This window comes from Cynocephalus volans, chromosome 4 (assembly GCF_027409185.1).
Source record: "Cynocephalus volans isolate mCynVol1 chromosome 4, mCynVol1.pri, whole genome shotgun sequence".
Classification (NCBI taxonomy): Eukaryota; Metazoa; Chordata; class Mammalia; order Dermoptera; family Cynocephalidae; genus Cynocephalus; species Cynocephalus volans.
Genome location: NC_084463.1, coordinates 102,880,559 through 102,901,792, shown reverse-complemented (window position 1 = coordinate 102,901,792; position 21,234 = coordinate 102,880,559). Strand labels below are relative to the sequence as shown.

Genomic DNA, 21,234 nt, shown 5'->3' with positions numbered 1-21,234 from the left:
CTAACTGACATAGAACACTCCACCCAACATAACACTTGCAACCATGTACAAGTGCACATGGAACATTTACCAATGTAGACATGTCCTGGGACATAAAAGAAAAAAGTCTTTAAAACTTTTAAATAATTCAAGTCATACAAAGTATGGTCTCAGACCACAAAGGAATTAAATTAAAAATCAACAGAAAAATCTCTGGAAAATCCCAAAATACTTAGAAACTAAATAATTTGCTTCAGTTGGTTAGAGAACAGCTTTGTAACACCAACGTCAAGGGTTCAGATCCCCATACTGGCCAGCCACCAAATAATAATAATAATAATAATAATAATAATAATAATAATAATAATAACAACAACAACAACAACAACAACAACAACAACTTGTTTCTAAATAACTCATGTTTCAAAGACATGCATATCCAGGGCAAAAAGAATCCCTCAAATTCTAACACATTATTAAGGGATACTAAGTTATTGAAGAGTGTATCAGAAGAAAAAGTAACAAGAGAATAAGCATTTGCCATTAGTTATGTTTCCATTTTAGCTATTTTTACTCTATTTATACTACCAATAAATCAGTTGGAAAAAAGAAAAAACCACAATACACCAGAATTTAGGAAATGCTGTTAAAATAGCAGTTAAGGGAAATTTATAGCACTAATGCCTGTATTAGAAAAGAAGAAAGGTCTCAAATCAATGAACTTAGCTTTTGCCTTAACAAACTAAAAAGGAAAAGCAAATTAAATCCAAAGTAGCAGAAGAAAGAAAATAATAAACACCAATGCAGAAATCCATGAAACAGACAACAGATAAAAATTAATGAAACCAAACACTGGTTCTTTCAGAAGATAAGTACAATTAATAAACATCTAACAAGACTGATCAGTAAAAAAAGAGAGAGAGAGAAGACACAAATTATCAAGATCAGGAATGAGACATTATTATAGATCTGACAGATATTACAATGATAACGAAGGAATTTTATGAACAATGTATGCCAGTAAATTTGACAACTTAGGTGAAATGTACAAATTCCCTGAAAGATACAAACTACCAAAGCTCACTCAAGAAGTAAATAGCAGCCTTATTATACCTTTAAAGAAATCAACACTGTAGTTAAAAAAAATCCTTCCCACAAAGAGAACTCCATGCTCAGACAGCTTAACTACTGAATTCTACCAAATATTTAAGAAAAAAAATACCAATTCTACATGAACTCTTCCAAAAAACCAAAGAGAAATTCTTTACAATTCATTCTATGAGAACAACATTACCTTAACACCAAAAATAGACATTACAAGAAAAGAAAACTTCAAACCAATATCCTTCATGAAGAAAGACACATAAATCTGAAACAAAACTTTAGCAAATCTAATCCAACAGTACAAGGATATTTCAAAAAGCTCTTGGAAAAATAGAATTAAAAGATAATATGAATATTTCCATAAACTTTTAGAAATACCCTCATATAGTAAAAGGATAATATATCATGACTGAGGGGAGTGTACCCCAACAATGCAGGATTGATTTAAAATTCAAAAATCAATCACTGTAGTTTTCCAAATTAATAAACTGAAATTTAAAAAGAATGTAATCATCTCAATAGACACAGAAAGCTCATTTGATAAAATCCAGCATTCACTCCTGATAAAAGGTCTCAGTAAACTAGAAATAGAAAGGAGCTTCCTCAACCTTAGAAAAGGCTTTTCTGAGAAACCCACAGCCAACATCATATTTAATGGTGAAAGACTGAATGCTTTCCCTCTAACATCAGAAACAAGACATGCATGTCTGCTCTTACCACTTCTCTTCAACACTGAACTGGAGACACTATCCACAACAATCAGGCAAGAAAAAGACATAAAAGGCATCAGATTGAAAAACAAGTAAAACGTTATTAGCAGACATGACTATCTAAAGAGAAAATCTCATGAAATAAGATCAATATATAAAAATCAATTATATTTCTGTATGTAAGCAACAGTCAGGAATTAGTTTTTCTAAATACCATTTACATGGTTTTTTTTCTTTTTGCAGTTAGCTGGTATGGGGATCTGAACCCTTGACCTTAGCATTATCAGCACCATGCTCTTCCAAGTGAGCTAAGTGGTCAGACTTTACATGGAAAAATTTTTTTAATTTATCAGTATACAATGTAGTTGATTTTCGTTTTCCTTTACCCATTCTTTCTCCCCTCCATCAACATCATATCAATCATATCTGTTCACTTGTCTTAACAATTTCAAGGAATTGTTGTAATTGTTCTGTCTTCTTCTCCCCCCCCCCCGTTTATTTGTTTGTATATTTATTTATTTTTATTAGCTCCAACAAATAAATGAAAACATGGCGTATTTCTCTTTCTGTGCCAGGCTTATTTCACTTAACATAATTTTCTCTAAGTCCACCCATGTTGCTGCGAATGCTAGTATTTCATTTTTTTTATAGCGGAGTAGTATTCCATTGTGTAGATATACCATATGATGGGCATTTAGGCTGGTCCCAACTCTTGGCTACTGTAAATAGCACTGCAATAAACATGGGAGTACAGGTATCCCTTCAACATGATGATTTCCATTCCTCTGGGAATATTCCCAACAGAGGGATAGCTGGGTCATATGGTAGATCTATCTGCAATTGTTTGAGGGACCTCCAAACCATTTTCCATAAATGCTGCACCATGTTGCACTCCCACCAACAGGGTAGGAGGATTCCATTTTCTCTGCAACCTTGCCAGCATTTATCATTCACAGTCTTTTGAATATTAGCCATCCTAACTGGAGTAAGATGGTATCTCAGTGTGGTTTTGATTTGCATTTCACGCATGCTGAGTGATGTTGAGCATTTTTTCATGTGTCTGTTGGCCATTCATAGATGTTCCTTTGAGAAATGCCTATTCAGTTCCTTGGCTCATTTTTTAATTGGGTTACTTGTTTTTTTGTTGTTAAGTTGTTTGAGTTCCTTGTATACTCTGGATATTAATCCTTTGTCAGATATATATTTTGCAAATATTTTCTCCCACTCTGTTGGTTGTCTTTTTCCTCTGTTAATTGTTTCTTTTGCTGTGCAGAAGCTTTTTAGTTTGATATAATCCCATGTATTTATTTATCCTTTGGTTGTCTATGCTTTTGGGGTCATATTCATAAAGTCTGTACCCAATCCTACTTCCTGGAGTGTTTCCCCTATTTACATGGAGATTTTTATGTTATGTGTATTCTACTGCAATTTTTAAAAATACCTTTTACAATAGCATCAAAAATTATGAAATAGAGATAAATCTGACAAAAGATATGAAAGATCTGGACACTGAAAACTCCATATTACTGAGAGAAAGTATATCTCCTAAATAAATGGAGAGATGTAATTTTTTCATGGTTAAGAAAACATCAATATGATTAAGATGTCAGTTCTCTCAGACTGATCTATAAATTAAATGCAATCCTATTCAAAATTCTAGCAGGATTTTTGGAGAAACTGACAAGCTGATTCAAGGACCAAAAACAGCCAAAATAACTTTGAAAAAGAAAAACAAAGTTGGAGGGCCAATACTCCCTGACTGAAAGAATTATTTTACGTTTATGGTAGTTGAAAGGAAAAACCCCAGCCTGAGCGCAAAATAAGACATACCAGGAGACAGGGACTCAACCAAAGTGTATTAGGCAGGCAAAATGAACAAGCGGGCTGCCCTCTCGAAAGTGGGAGCAGCAGCAGGGAGAGTCGGGTTGGGCCTTTTATATCCAGTTAGGCTGAGCTGGACTCTTCCTATTGGCTAAGAAGGAAGGAGAGGGAAACAAGCAGGGTTTAAGCTGAGGTGGGACTTTCTCATAGGCAGCCAAATTGAACACACAGGAAGGTGACATCGCAGCTAGAGGATTTTTCTGGGTGAAGGTTTTCTGGGAAATTTTCTCAGGTGCCATTTTGTGTATCTCAGTCTTTAACGCCATTTTACTTTTCTGGCAGAGGGTATATTAGCCAACAGTAGTCAAACAGCATGGTATTGGTGTAATGACAGACAAATAGAACAGTAGATCAGAATAGAGAGACCAAAAATAAACCCACACTTCCCATAGACAAAAACTAACACAAAACAGATCATAGACCTAGACGTAAAATGTAAAACTACAAAACTTTCAGAAGGAAACTTAGAAGAAAATCTTTGTGTGACTTTGAGTCAAGCAAAGGTTTCTTAGATACTATACCAAAAGCATGATCCATAAAAGAACAAATTGGTAAATCAGACTTCATCAAAATTAAAACTTTATGACTTTCTCTGCTCTCTGTGCTTCCACCGTCTTGCAATGTGAGACCTCTGGGTCACTGTTGCCACCACCAGATGGACTTTGGAATTCCCAGCCTCAGAAACTGTCCCAGATCCTGACCGTGCCACTGGTGAAGGTGGTGAAGGCCAAGTTATCTTCCAGATCGAGAACCAGGTACTGACAGCACTTTGAATATATCAACCCACTGCCTTTTGGCCTCCAAGATTTCTGATGAGAAGTCAGCTGAAATATTATTGGGAGCTCTTGTACATGGACTTCAGGTCAAGATGGCGGAATAGACGGTCCCTAGCATCACTCTCTTCCACAAATCAACCGATTTAAACTATAAAAACATAACATCAAGTGCATATGGAACAGGGAGATGTCCTGTGGGGGAGGCAGAAGCTCCGCGGAGACCACATGCCCTGCGGGACCGCCGTCGCACGATCCGGCAGATAGGCTTCACCGCTGCCACCCGGCTCCATTCCAAGCCCAGCCCAGTGTGCACAGAGCAGGGAGACGTCCGGCAAGGGAGGCGGAGGCTCCGCAGAAACCACACAACCTGTGGGGCCGCCACTGCGTGATCCAGCAGGTAGGCTTCACCGCAGGCACCCGGCTCCATTCCCAGCCCGGCCTAGTGCACTCGGAGAAGGGAGACGTCCGGCAGGGTAGGTGGGAACTCCTTGGGGACCACACTGCTGCCGTGCAATCCAGCAGCCCAGCCCACTGCGTACAGAGCACAGAGACGTCCAGCGAGGGAGTTAGAAACTCCGTACAGTACACACACCCTGTGGGGGAACCGCCACTGCAAGATCCAGCAGCAGGTAGGCTTCACTGCCGCCACCCAGCTCCATCCCAAGCCCAGCCTAGCGCGCACAGAGGAGGGAGACATCCTGCAGGGGAAGGGGAAGCTCTGCAGAGACGACAGGCTCTGAAGTGCCTCAGCGCATCCCAGCAGCCCGGGCCAGAGTGCACGGAAGAGGGAGAAGTCCAGCAAAGGAGGTGGAAGCACGGCAGAGACCACAGACCCTGTGGTACCGCCCCGTGATCCAGCAGCCCGACAGAATCCAAGGTGACCAGAGAGGTGGCTCCCCAGAGAGGCTCAAGACCCTAGGCAACCACACACGCAAGGCACTAGTGGCGAACTGAGCAGTCACTGAGGTAGCCATAACAAATTGGCAACCACAGCAACATATTAGTTAGTCAATACTGTCAAACCTGTGGACTGTGAATCCCCCTGCCACAATGAATAAATATCAAAGAAAAGATATGAGAAATACGAAAAATCAAGAAAATATACCACCAAAGGATAATAACTCTCAAGCTCTGGATCCCATAGAACAAGAGGCCCTTGAAATGACTGACAAGGAATTTCGAATGATAATTCTAAGGAAACTGAATGAGACACAAGAAAACTCAGCTAGACATCATGATGAAACGAGGAAAAGTATACAGGACCTGAAAGAGGAAATGTACAAGGAAATCAATGCCCTGAAAAAAAAATGTAGCAGAAATTGCTGAACTGAAGAAGTTATTCAGCGAACTAAAAAACACAATGGAGAGTTTAACCAGCAGGCTTGCGGAAGTTGAAGAGAGAACCTATGAATTTGAAGATGAGCTGTTTGAAATAACACAAGCAGACAAAAAAAAAGAAAAAAGAATCAAAGGCATTGAAGAAAATCTGAGAGATATCAGACAACCTTAAGCACTCAAATATCCGAGTCATGGATATCCCAGAAGGGGAGGAAAAAGGAGATTGCATTGAAAACATATTCAACAAAAGAGTGGCAGAAAACTTCCCAGGTATAGGAAAAATCACAGATCTTCAGATCCAGGAAGCTCAACGATCTCCAAACGTATTCAACCCAAAAAGGTCTTCTCCAAGACATGTTATAGTCAAATTGGCAAAACTCAGAGACAAAGAGAGAATCTTAAAAGCTGCAAGAGAGAAGCGTCAAATCGCCTATAAGGGAGCCCCAATCAGGCTAACATCAGACTTTTCATCAAAAACCCTAAAAGCCAGAAAGGAATGGGATGATATATTCAAAATAATAAAAGACAGAGATTGCCAGCCAAGAATACTCTACCCTGCAAGGCTATCCTTCCAAAATGAAGGGCAAATAGTATATTTTACAGACAAACAAAAACTGCGGGAGTTCACCACCACATGTCCGCCCTTACAAGAAATCCTCAAGGGAGTACTGGGTTTGGTTCCTGAAAAATAACTACCACTGCCATAAAAACCCAAGAAAAATCAAAACCCACTAGTAGAATAAAAATGGCATTCACGAAGAGAAAACAAACAAAAACGCTATCTACAACCTAAGGAACCAACAAACACAGAAAACAAACAGTAAATCAGAAAGCAAGGAACAAAAGACAGCTAAGACAACCAAACAACCAATAAAATGCTAGGAATAAATCAACACCTTTCAATAACAACTCTTAATGTAAAAGGCTTAAATTCCTCAATCAAAAGACACACACTGCCTGACTGGATCAAAAAGGAGGACCCAACTATATGCTGCCTTCAAGACACCCACCTCACCCATAGATTCACACAGACGAAGAGTGAAAGGATGGAAAAAGATTTACCATGCAAACAGAAAAGAAAAACGAGCTGGAGTAGCTATTCTTATATCTGACAAAATAGACTTTAAACTAAAAACCATAAAAAGAGACAATGAGGGACATTACTTAATGATAAAAGGACTGATCCAGACATAACAATCATAAATATGTATGCATCCAATGTTGGAGCAGCCAGATTTATAAAACAAACTCTATTAGACCTAAAGAAGCGAATAGACACTAATACCATAATAGCAGGGGACCTGAACACCCCACTGTCAATATTGGACAGATCATCGAGGCAAAGAATCAGGAGAGAAACACAAGATCTAAACAATACTCTAGACCAATTGGACTTGGCAGATATCTACAGAACATTCCATCCAGCAACCTCAGAATATTCATTCTTCTCATCAGCACATGGATCATTCTCCAGGATAGATCACATATTAGGTCACAAATCAAGTCTCAATAAATTCAAAAAAATTGGAATTATCCCATGTATTTTCTCAGACCACAATGGATTAAAACTAGAAATTAATAACAAACAAAACTCTGGAAACTATACAAACACATGGAAATTAAACAGCATTCTACTTAAAGACATATGGGTCCAAGAAGAAATCAAGCAGGAAATCAAAAAATTTATTGAAACTAATGAAAATAATGATACATCATACCAAAACCTGTGGGATACTGCAAAAGCAGTATTAAGGGGGAAATTTATTGCATTAAATGCTCACCTCAGAAGAATGGAAAGATGGCAAGTGAACAACCTAACACTTCACCTTAAAGAACTAGAAAAACAAGAACGATCCAAACCTAAAGTTAGCTGACGGAAAGGAATCATTAAGATCAGAGCAGAACTGAATGAAATTGAAATCCAAAAAACAATTCAAAAGATCAACGAATCAAAAAGTTGGTTTTTTGAAAAGATAAATAAAATTGACAAACCATTAGCATGGCTAACAAGAAAAAGAAGAGAGAAGATTCAAATAACAAAAATTAGAAATTGAAAAGGCGATATTACAACTGATTCATCTGAAATACAAGGAATCATTCAAGACTACTATAAACAACTATACGCCAACAAATTTGAAAATCTGGAGGAAATGGATAAATTTCTGGACACACACAAGCTCCCAAAACTGAGCCATGAAGACATAGAAAATCTCAACAGAACAATAACAATAAAGGAGATTGAAGCTGTTATCAGAAGGCTCCCAAAAAAGAAAAGCCCAGGACCAGATGGATTCACAGCAGAATTTTACCAAACATTCAAAGAGGAATTGACACCGATTCTTGACAAACTATTCCAAATGATTGAAACAGAGGCAAATCTCCCAAACTCATTCTATGAAGCAAACATCATCCTGATACCAAAACCAGGTAAAGATATAACCAAAAAAGAAAACTAAAGGCCGATATCCTTGATGAATATAGATGCAAAAATCCTCACTAAAATACTAGCAAACAGAATACAGCAACACATACGTAAAATTATTCACCACGATCATGTGGGATTCATCCCAGGGATGCAAGGTTGGTTCAACATACGCAAATCAATAAATGTGATACACCATATCAATAAACTCAAACACAAGGACCATATGATCATCTCTATAGATGCTGAAAAAGCATTTGATAAAATTCAATACTCATTCGTGACAAAGACCCTCTATAAGTTAGGTATAGATGGAAAGTATCTCAACATAATTAAAGCCATATATGATAAACCTACTGCCAATATCATCCTGAATGGGGAAAAGCTGAAAGCTTTTCCTTTAAGAACAGGAACTAGACAAGGATGCCCACTCTCACCATGCCTATTCAACATAGTGTTGGAAGTACTAGCCAGAGCAATCAGAGAAGAGAAGGAAATAAAGGGCATCCAGATTGGAAAAGATGAAGTCAAACTGTCCCTGTTTGCAGATGACATGATCCTATATATCAAACAGCCTAAAGCCTCTACAAAAAAACTCTTGGAGTTGATAAATTATTTCGCACAGTAGCAGGATACAAAGCCAACACACAAAAATCAGTAGCATTTCTATTCTCCAATAGTGAACATACAGAACGAGAAATCAAGAAAGCCTGCCCATTTACAATAGCCACCATAAAAATAAAATACTTAGGAATAGAGTTAACCAAGGATGTGAAAAATCTCTATGATGAGAACTACAAACCACTGGTGAGAGAAATTAGAGAGGATACAAGAAGATGGAAAGATATCCCATGGCTCTTGGATTGGAAGAATCAACATAGTGAAAATGTCCATACAACCCAAAGTGATATACAAATTCAATGCAATCCCCATCCAAATTCCAATGACATTTTTCTCAGAAATGGAAAGAACTATCCAGACATTTATATGGAATAACAAAAGACCACGCAGGGCCAAAGCAACGCTGAGCAAAAAAAATAAAGCTGGAGGCATAATGCTACCTGACTTTAAACTATACTACAAAGCTATAATAGCCAAAACAGTATGGTACTGTCATAAAAACAGACACACTGATCAATGGAATAGAATAGAGAATCCAGAAATCAACCCACACACCTACAGCCATCTGATCTTTGACAAAGGCACCAAGCCTTTACAATGGTGAAGAGACTGCCTCTTTAGCAAATGGTGCTGGGAGAACTGGATATCAATATGCAGGAGAATGAAACTAGACCCACACCTTTCACCATACACTAAAGTCAACTCAAAATGGATTAAAGAATTAAATATACACCCTGATACAATAAAACTTCTTAAAGAAAACATAGGAGAAACAGTTCAGGAAATAGGACTGGACACAGACTTCATGAATATGACCCCAAAAGCACGGGCAACCAAAGGAAAAATAAACAAATGGGATTATATCAAACTAAAGAGCTTCTGCACAGCAAAAGAAACAATTAACAGAGTTAAAAGACAACCAACAGAGTGGGAGAAAATATTTGCAAAATATTCATCCAACAAAGGATTATTATCCAGAATATACAACGAACTCAAACAACTTTACAAGAAAAAAACAAGCAACCCAATTAAAAAATGGGCAAAAGAGCTAACTAGGCATTTCTCTAAGGAAGATATACAAATGGCCAACAGACATATGAAAAAATGCTCAACATTCACTCAGCACCCTGGTAATGCAAATCAAAACTACACTGAGATACCATCTAACCCCAGTTAGGATGGCTAAAATCCAAAAGACCCTGAACGATAAATGCTGGCGAGGTTGCAGAGAAAAAGGAACTCTCATACATTGTTGGTGGGACTGCAAAATGGTGCAGCCTCTATGGAAAATGGTATGGAGGTTCCTCAAACAATTGCAGATAGATCTCCCATACGACCCAGCTATCCCATTGCTGGGAATATACCCAGAGGAATGGAAATCATCAAGTCGAAGGTATACCTGTTCCCCAGTGTTCATCGCAGCACTCTTTACAATAGCCAAGAGTTGGAACCAGCCCAAATGTCCATCATCAGATGAGTGGATACGGAAAATGTGGTACATCTACACAATGGAATACTACTCAGCTATAAAAACGAATGAAATACTGCCATTTGCAACAACATGGATGGACCTTGAGAGAATTATATTAAGTGAAACAAGTCAGGCACAGAAAGAGAAATACCACACGTTCTCACTTACTGGTGGGAGCTAAATATAAATAAATAAATTCACACACACACACACACACACACACACACACACACAAACCGAGGGGGGGGGCAGGGAGAAGACATAACAACTACAGTTCCTTGAAGTTGATACGACAAGCAAACAGAAAGGACATTGTTGGGTGGGAGGGAGGAGAGGGAGGGGGGAGGGAGGTTTCGGTAATGGGTCACAATAATCAACCATATTGTATATCGACAAAATAAAATTAGAAAAACAAAAATTAAGACTTTATGCTCTTCAAAAGACACTGTTAAAAGAATGATAAGACAAGCCACAGACTGGAAGAAAATTTTTGCAAAGCATGTATCTGATAAAGGACTTACATCCAGAATATATAATGAATTCTCAAAAGTCAATTAAAAAACCAAACCCAATTAAAAAAAAAAAAACAGGCAAAAGATTTAACAGATACTCCACCAAGATACATGAATGGCAACTTATGTCCACAAAAAGATGCCCAACACTATTAATCATTAGGCAAATGCAAAATAAAACCACAGGATAACACTACAATATCAGAATGACTAAAATTAAAATACTGACCATATCAAGTGTCGGCAAGGATGGAGAAGAAACTGAAAGTTTCATACATCACTGGTGAGAATATAAAATGGTACAACTACTTTAGAAAACAGTTTGACAGTTTCTTAAAAATGTATATCTATCATAGGATCGAGTCATTCTACTCCTAGGTATTTACCTAAGGAGAAAAGAAAATGTATGTCTATTCAAAGATGTGTATGTCGAATGTTCATAGAAGCTTTATTTGTAATAGCCAAAAACTGGAAGGAGCTCAAGTGTCTACCAACCAGTGAAAGGATAAATTGTGGTATATCTCTACAATGGAATACTACTCAGCAATAAAAAGGAGTGAACTATTTACACATGCAAAACATGAACAAATATCAAAATAATTACACTGAGTGAAGTATACACAAAGAGAGTATATATGAGTATTATATGATTCCATTTATATAAAATTCTAGAAAATGCAAAGTACTCTGTGGCAGAAGGCAGATTAGTGGTCTGATGGTGGACAGAGATTACAAAGGGCAGTAAAAAAAACTTTCAGGGGTGATTAATATAAGTCACTATCTTTAATGTGGTAATGGTTTCACAATTGTATACATGTGTCAAAACTTTAAAAAGTAAACTTTAAATATTTACACTTTTCTATATGTCAATTTCACCTCAATAAGTCTCTTTTTTAAAAGATGATGAAAAATAAGCTAAGACAGTATTATATTAGATGCTCATAAGACATACTGAAGAGGTAGAATCCTCAAGACTTGATAACAAAAATAAGTAAGAGACACTTTCCTCATTTATTAAATGGGGATACAAGTAAGACTTTTATCCTCAAGTGTCTACTTGAAATAAATTTAAAAATGACTGTGATAAATATTAAATCACCGCATAGATGCTAGTTGTTTTTATTATCAGAAAAAAAAATATCTGAAAGAATTTAAGGGACGTAAAAAGCCAATTGTATCTTTCTCCCAAAAGAATGTAGCAGCAAACAACTTATGTCTGAGGTTTTTAACTAAATGACTTGCAGATTCATTTAGCAAAGTAATTTTAAAATGGCTAAAAGAAAAGAAGAAACATATCTCCCACTGGGTTTATGTGAAAGCAAAAAGGGGATGCCAGCTCTTTCATGTTGATCTGACTTTTGATATAATTTAGACTAAAATCTGATGCTATCTGGTCTCCTAGCATTGTGCCAACACAGAGAGGCCAGTTCTGCTGGGCTTTCTCTCTAAAAGCCTCCTGGTTCTCCAGTACTACTCCACTGCCTCCTGCAGAAAAATCCTGTCTTCCAAAGAGTATCACAGACAGGAATGGTGATGAGTGAGCCTATTTCATAGTTTCCAAAAGCCTAGCAGAAAATAAACATTTTCTACTGACAAAGGCCATAGGCATTCTAGAACACCAGGTTCTTTTGCTTTTAGCTGGAATCAAATCATATTACTTAGAATCAAAGATTCATAGTTAGATGTCTTTAATTGATTAAAATGGGGAAAGAAATTGTTGGGAAAATATAAGGAAAATAGTCAGGGCCCCTTGGATGTTCAGAGTCTTCCCAAGCATCTGAGGTGGGTATGTACATACGCACAAGTGTTCCTTGTCATTGTCTAATGTGATTGTGCATGTGCATCTGGGTTTTGTTTTTTTTTTCTGGATTATGGACTTTAGTAAAAAGGACTAACTCACAGATGCATGAAGCTTCTAGAGGACGCTCCAGGAAGCCATATTAGGTTGACTGCGCCTAGCTCTGAATAAAGCCTATTATTTCTTCACCCAGAGCTCCAAGGACCTTTTCCTATTACCTAGCTCATAGACCTGCGTGTGAAGGGTTTGTGACCCAGTCTGAACAACGGGCTCAAGGGGTCTTTGAGACCTAGCCTTAGCTCTACAGAAATAATTACTTAAGAAATGTACTTTGTTTGGCAGATAGCATTATTTATCTAGTGTCCAGGAAACGGGAAGAGAAACAATAAATATGTACTTTGTTTAGAAGAAATGAAAGCCATGCCTTACAGGAGAATTCCCCTAGGTCACTGCCTCCTACCACCCCTCACTACTAAGGACACTGTTACTGTTTCCAATGGCTCAAAGATGTAAACAACAATTCAACTTCTCAAAGATTCTACAAAATCTACCCAGCATCCTTCCTTTGAAGAACTACCGCCACCACCATCTCACCTCATATGGTCCTGGACTAGAAATTGTAGCACTCCCCAAACCCCTACTCCACACACACACACACACACCCTTTCACTCTCACCACCCTATATGGAAATCTGATTCTTCCTCTGTTACATCTGACTCTTGAGCAAAGACACTTGGGGATGAAAAAATGAATGAAGCTGAGTCATCTGAGAGCAGCCAATTAGAAAAACCAATCCCCTAGTCTCTGCTGCTGGGATCCCTGGAGTTGCGCTTGTTCTTAGTCCTTCCTCAACCCTGCTTGTTCAGTTCTTCCTTACTTAATTACTTAATGTTGCATAATAAAGAATTTAGCTAGTCTTTGTCCTCAGTTCATGGGAGGTAACCACTAAACTGTTGGAATTTTTCCAGTGACAGGAGTGTCTTTATTCATGGTGGGCCTCATGGATCACATCTGAGTTTATGCTAATGAGATGACACAGGTTACCAGAAAAGTCAACCATGTGATTAGAGGGTTGGGACTTTGAGCTAGGTGATACCAATCCAACCACCTGGAAGGAAAAGGGAGCTGGAGATTAAGGTCAATCACATGGCCAATAATTTAATCAGTCATGCCTATGTAATGAAACCCTAATAAAAACACGGGACACCACAGTTTGGTTGAGTTTCCTGCTGGAAAACACATTGATGTGCTGGGAGAGTGATACAAAAGTGCCACATTTGGGACCCTCCCAGATCTCATCCTATGGGTCTCTTCTTTTGGCAGGTCCTGATTTGTATCCTTCATGATAAAACTGTAATCATAAGTATAGAACCTTCCTGAGTTCTGTGAGCAGTTCTAGTGAATTATCAAACCTGAGGGGGTCGTGGGAATCCCCTAATTTGTAGCCACTTGGTCAGAAGTACAGGTGGCCTGGGAATACCCTGAACTCACTATGGCTGGTGTCTGAAGTGAGGGAAGTCTTGTTAGGGACTGTACCCTTAACTTGTGAAGTCCACACTAACTTCAGGTAGTTAGTGATAGAATTACATTACTTTACTTAATCTCTCTCTTTGCCTCATTTGTCTCACCTGTAAATGGAGATAATCATAGCATCTATACTTAATGAAGTTTTTGTGAGGAATAAGTGAGTTAATACATGCAAAACACTTAAAACAGTGCTTAGCACATATTAAACACTATATAAATGTTAGTAACAGTGGGTTTTGAGTTGTTTTCAAGCTAAAGTCCAGAGCTGGCTAATCTAGAGATTAGCAGGGTTTTCTGCTAAAATCTAAATAACACAGAGAAAATACTGGCTCCCAACATTAGTCAGAAAATGTTAACAACACTAATCATACAGATGATATTGACATTAGCCAGCTAATGTTCTGAACACAAATGACCACTGCTAATATCTACATCATCTATCTAACTCAGACCAGCCAGCTTGAGTCAGTGCCAGAATATTACATGCTTTTTGTAACTCTAGAAATCAACACTTCAAAGAGATTAGGGGCCTTACTCTGAATAATGAAGTAAATTATTGGGAAGAATAGAACACAAGAAGATTCTCACTTTTAGTTTGTCAAACCACCACGTATAAAAAACATGGAAAGCAAATCCTAAAATGGTACATATAATATATATAATTTCTTATATCTTAGCTGCGAGCTACATCATTGTGCATTGAAATGTTTTTCTCTGCTCATGGGTAATGGGGACACTCCCCACAAAAAATGTGCTTTATTGTCTTCCATTTTCCTGTAATTTAGAATACACTGGAAGTGTTCCAAATTGCTGCTGAGTCCAGAAATAAGGTTCTTGCCAGAGAATTGCCAGGAGCTGTTTTCTAGTATGATGATTTAGTCCCTCCGTTTCTGCCCTCTTGGTCACTTTCCATTCCCAGATACTTCAATGTGACTTTTAGAAAAGGCCAGGAATGCCCTCCCTGCCATCTTTCATTCTAAGTTCCTACTTTTGAAACCCACTCTTAAAAACTAGGCACCTTGTCTTCATGTTATTAAAGAGAAAAAAAGAAAACCAAAATTAAATGGTACTAATGGAAGATTTTTACTGGCCGTGCTGGTATAATTCCAAAGATCTTGTCACTGCTGGATCTTCATCAGTAGACAACCTAAGTTGCTCATGAGCTATTTTTTAAAAAGCCCCCATAAAGAACTCATCTTTTAAAAATTCCAGGAAGCTCCCTCCTATACCTTATGCTTCTTCTAAATTAATAAAACAAAGAGTTAACAAGAAGCATCAGCCTGTCCATCCCAGAACCAGGATTAGAATCCAGGTCTTCTTGCTTCAAATATAACATTCTCCATCTACATTACAGATCATCTCTTTCAGATCTAAATTTCTATAATCCCAGATAAGAATTTAAATAAAAATAGAAATTGGCTCATTCCTATCAAAACTATTCTTCTCTGTCACCAGACCAGTGCTTTCTACCAAGATGGTATAGAAAGGCATTGGCCTAAGGAGTAGAAGGCCCAGGTCTAAGTCCTGGCTTTACTCAATGACAATGAACAAGTAACTTTATAAATGAAGGCCTAAGTTTCCTCATCTGAAACCAAGGACCCAGATGGTCACTTATGTTTAACTCTCCTTAGCATCAGGACTTACCCTAAGAGACCCTGGGAAGATACTGCTTCCAATCCTATTAGTATCAAAGGAAGCTCTCGCCACAGATATGAACGGAGAAGAAGCTAAAGCCCTATTTTTCCCTTCTCTGTCAAGTCTCACACTATTAGACATGCTCTTTCACTCAGAACTCTGAAATAAATGCTCGAGGAAAAAAAAAATGATAGTCATAGTTTAGCAGTTTTACACAGATCTGAAGTTTTCATTAAGTTCAACATGGGTCAGTACAGTGATTGCTGAGGCATTGGTGTCTAATAAGATGCACTAATAGATGCACAGGGTTCAGAACCAAGAACTTGTCAATCCTCCTCAACTCTGTAATGATAAGACCACTTAGGGGTCTGCATCCAACTCTAGGATCTAAGAAAGACTAACAAAAGTATTTACAGAAAGGAAACCAAGGAGGAGGCTGAAAAAAATATGTCTTCTTCAAAGAGCTAGGACTATTTAACCTGGTAAAGAGAAGACTCAGGAGAGAGTCTATCTGTATTTCTACTCAATCATCCAGGACTCAGCAGAGCTGGGACTAAGTGGGGAGCTACAGAAGAAAGGGTAGACCAGCAAGCTCCCTGTCTCTGGAGATGAATCAGCAGAAGCTGGGAGATTCCTATGGAGTATGAGGAGAGGGGTAGGGATAAGATAGAATTCAAAAAACATTCTAATGAAGAACAACTCCAACACTGTTTGAAGAACTGTTCCCCATTCCCAGCACAGTGACTATATTTGGTCTTATTTAGTGACTGTATGTAGAATCATTTCAATAATTTTCCCTTTGCTAAGAATTTTCTATTCATGTCCTTTTAAGGCCAAGTTGCTGCCCATCTTCTTCCAGCAATAAAATTGACAACCCAGCTGCCTATTACCTTCTGAGGACTTCCATGCCTTCCACAGGTCCTCCACGCTGATGAGCTTATCCTCACCATGGAAGGTGCTGTGTTTCACTGTTGGGTCATGGTAATTGAGGTCTTCCCTCAGGAACTGCAAGGGAAAAGCACACAAGTCACAAGAGATACCTGGAAGCCGATCTCCACACAGGTCATCTGCTTCTAGCTATGCATAGCACATTCCATCTACCCAGTGCACAAGTGTATCATATCACTCACGTATCCTTCCATGGGCATATGTCTCGGTTGCCAAGGAGACTACCTTTTCTTCTTTGTTATATGTTTCAGTTGAAAAAATAAATAAATACAAATTAGAAATTCCTTCCTCATATTGTTTGTTTAATTACAGAAAAATAATAAATGCCAGTTAACTGGAATAAGCTAGAAGAGGGGAAAAAACAAAAGGGGAATTAATCATTTTGAGTACTTCTTTATACATTAAGCAACAGTCCAAGAACTTCCACAATATTTTCTCATCTAATCTTTACAGCCAATGAATTATCACACCTATTTTACAAATGATAACAGTAATACTCTCGAAGATAATGTAATTTGCCCCAAATCACATAAGGTTTAGAGAGGTTCAATTACTTGCTGTGACAGTTTTAAAATATGTCCACAGATTCTTTGACAATCCTCCTATTAAAGGTGATTTCTCATTCCTCTGAGCATAGGCTAGATGTTAGTGACTTAACTTCTAACAAACAGAATGTGGCAGCAGTGACGTTGCATGACTCCCAAGGCTAGGTTAGAAAAGGCAATACAGATTTCACCTGGCTCTCTCTCTCTTTTGGGACACATGCCTGGGGAGCCCTGAGCCAACATACAAGAAGCCTAGCTACCTTGCAGCCACCACACTAGAGAGATCATGTGGAAAGACTATATAGAGAAACAGAGAGATATCTGAGCAGCCCCAGCTGTTTGAGTGTTCTAGCCCAGGAGTCAGACATGTGAGTGACTGAGATTTAGGTGATTCTACCACCCAGCTTTCCAGTCAGTTCACCTGACATCATGTGGACACAAATGGGCTATCCCTACTGAACCATGCCCAGATTTCATATACATGAGCAAAATAAATGTTGTTGCTATATTAAATCACTAAATTTTGCGGAGGTTTTTTACACAGCATTAGATAACTGAAAGACTTGCTCAATGTTACAGCTGATAAGTGATGGAGTTAGTATTCCAACCTCAGATGTCTGACTTTAAAATCCAGATTTTTCTCCTGCACTGAATATGATGTCCCTTAATTATCTAGATTTTTTTTCCTGTAATATGCTTTTACAAGAAAGAAGAAAAACAAAGGAAATCAAAGCTTTTAGAAATTTAACTGGTGATTAGCTTCACAGATACTCATTCAGCTTGATCCTTAACTTCATTAATACGTACCAGATTGAACATTGATTACTGCTTTCTACAGATTCTCAAATATCAAAGAAATATGCAATTCTGATCACTACTCTCACAAGCAAACATTTTAGCAGGATTTTTAAGAAATTTGTCATCCATTTTTCTTTATTCCTAGGGTCCAAAAAAGGGTCTGACCCAGAGTAATGCCAGTAAATGTTGTTGACTAAATAAATAGATGGTCCCAGATAACCTAGACACAGTCACAAGCAGACTGGGATAGCCAGTCTGGGGGCAGAAAGTCATTCATTCAATCATTCACTCATTTATTCAATAAATATTTAATGAAGATTTCTATGTACCAGATATAATTCCAGGTATTAGAGATGCAGTTAAGTAGTAAACAAAACAGACAAAAATCTTTGCCCTCATTGACCTATCACCCTATTGGGGTGAAAGAGACAATATAAATATAGAGTAATATGGAATGCCAAAAGTAGTAGTATTAGTGGTTTGTTGTTTTAATTACAGAAATCAAGGAAGGTCTCATTAAGAAGGTGACTTTTAAGCAAATACTGGCAGAAGGTGTAGGAGAAAGGCATACAGAAAAACTTGCAGAAGAGTATCCAAGAACAGGGAATGGCAAATACAAAGTCCCTGAGACAAGAACATGCTTGGTATGTTCAAGGAATAACAAAGAGGACAGTGTGACTGTAAAGAAATGAGTAAGGTGGTGATTAGTAGGAGATGAACTCAGAACATAAAGCCCCTTTAGGCTATTACAAGAACTTTGACTTTGCTCTGAGATGGGAACTGTTACAAGAATTTGAACAAATGTGTGACATGATCACATTTATATTTTTAATAGGATTAATCTGGGTGCTGGGTTAAGTGAGCATAACAAGGGCAGATGTAGGGAAACCAATCAGGTAGCTATTTCAATAATCTGGGTATGAGCTAATGGTGACACAAAACAAGGTGGTGAGAAATTGTCAGGTTTTGGATGTATTTTAGAGATCCAATCTCTTCAGTCCTCATGATTTTTTAGATTTCATTTATCAAGTCCTTTAAGATATACCCTTTTTTGGTCCTCTTAGGCTCCAACATAGACTCTCTTAATCTAAGATTAGAGAAACAGGTAACACATACAGGCCTTAGGAGCAGAAGTGCCAAAATCTCTTTAAGGAGATTTTCTGCCGTTAACAGTTAACTTCAGGAAACCATCTGATGAGAGATACCAGCTGCTTATAGGAAACCAACAGGAAAGAGACTGATTTTTATAGCCAAATCTGATCACTGAGGCATGTGGAGAGCAGAGAAATTCACACAAAGAAAGTACAAGGAGGATCTACACAAGTGCTCACATACAGGCTCTGTAGGTGCCACGAAGCATGCAAACAGGAGGAGGGTCAGAAAATAAGGCCAGCAAGAAGATGATGTCAAATGAGGAATGGAGGCTGATAGAAGCCCTACCTGAAGGAAGGGCCTGATGATGAACTGAACCTCTTTAGAGAACAAAGAAATGAAGATGCAACAAGCAGACCTTAAGAGTCAAAATGGCAGTGTATTACTATGATTATAAAGAATTCAGGACCTGAAGAAGTAGACCACTTGCTTCCTATGTGACTTTTGAAGGTACTTAGCCTCTCTGAGCCTATTTTTTCTTCAAAATGAAGAAAAATAATTCCTCACATTTGGGTGTGATAAAGGTCAAATGAGACATGTTTGCAGAAGTCATAAACTGCCTTTACATGTGTCTTTTATTGGCCTGCAGAGCATTTTATAACATCGAGCCAATATTTAAAATCAGAAAATTTCAGAAAAAGTCCAGCTTTTCAGGCTATCTTTTAAAAAATCAAAAGATTAGCAATACTGGGCACCAGTGACTTTAGAATTTTATATGGGAGAGGCTTAATGGCTGCAATTTGATTAGAAAGGGAGGGTAATGGCTACAGAACTTATCATGAGGTTGTGTTTGCACACCAAGCACACTATTTTTATGTAGATTGTTCATTACAAGTTAATTTTAAAATGAAACATTTTATGAAGATGTTTTATTCACGTTTTACTTAACATTAAGGAAAAAATCAATTGTCCATATCATAGAATAATATATATAATATACAACATAATTATATATGTATAATATATGCTATATATGTTTAAATATATGTATATGTACATATATGCATATATACATATGTTGTACTTTGTGGCATCTTGGAGGTGGAAGAGTTCGCCTAAGGGAGCTAATGAAGGCCTCAAGCCTTACACCCAGATACCTCTACTGTGGTTACATGTTTACATGGCAACAATCTGCCAGGGCTTTGCTGCAGCTGCTCTTTGCTGAAAAGGCACGCATTCTCTAGTTTGCCACAATTTGCACCACTCACAGATGTATGCATATGCATTTATACAGCCCACACTACTCAGTTACGATGACCCCTGGCCCCTCACAGGCATAGTTTTTGATTCCTGGTATACACTAAAGCACTCTGTAAGTTTTAAAGTACAACTCAAATGTTAGCTATGGTTATTATTGGAAGGAGGGTGAGGTAAGGGCAGGAAAGTAAGAGAAAAAGATTCTTGGTCAAAGGTGTACTCTTCTGTGTTCCCACAGCTCCTGTGCATACCTTTATTAGCCTTGTTATATGTTCATCTCCCCTGCCAAACTATATACCCTCTGACAGAAGTTCCCAGTTACCCAGCCATAAGCATAGCACACAAGAATATTATACTGAGCTAGAACTCTGATGTCCAAAATACTTGAGGTAGGCATCTTACTCTGAACACTGTCGCATATCCAGCTAATAGCTAAAGTTTGATCTAAGACAAAGTTTAAAAGCAACAAAAAGCAAAAACAAAACAAAACAGGCAGCATTTGGTTCCCACAGCAAGGATTTACTATTTCAGACTCCAAACAAATAGTTCCTCTCGCAGGAAGAGGCTACCTAAAAGTCCTGCCTTACTTTGGTGAATGCAGCATTGGCTAGAACTGCAGCTCAATAGCTCTCCAAAGAGCCAAGGCACCAGCTGTCATTAGGTATATTTAGTTCTATGAGCTCAGAAAAGTGATCTTCCAGGAGGTGGCACAAAGTATGCAAATCCATCCCAAGTGTTAAGCAGTGGCAAAGTAGTGGAAGTGGGAGCAGAGAAGAGAGAGAGATCTATCTAGAATTCCCACAAAATAGGCCCAGCCAT

At 38.1% G+C, this 21,234-nt stretch overlaps 1 protein-coding gene across 3 annotated transcripts in view; it reads right to left on the bottom strand.

Moving 5' to 3' along the window:
* STIM1 (stromal interaction molecule 1) overlaps positions 1–21,234 on the bottom strand; it is a 224,815-nt gene that overhangs the window by 60,578 nt on the left and 143,003 nt on the right. For all 3 annotated transcript variants that reach the window (XM_063093387.1, XM_063093388.1, XM_063093389.1), the window contains exon 3: positions 16,666–16,780. In XM_063093387.1, the coding sequence (XP_062949457.1) occupies positions 16,666–16,780 (115 nt within the window). The remainder of the gene's footprint in view (positions 1–16,665; positions 16,781–21,234) is intronic.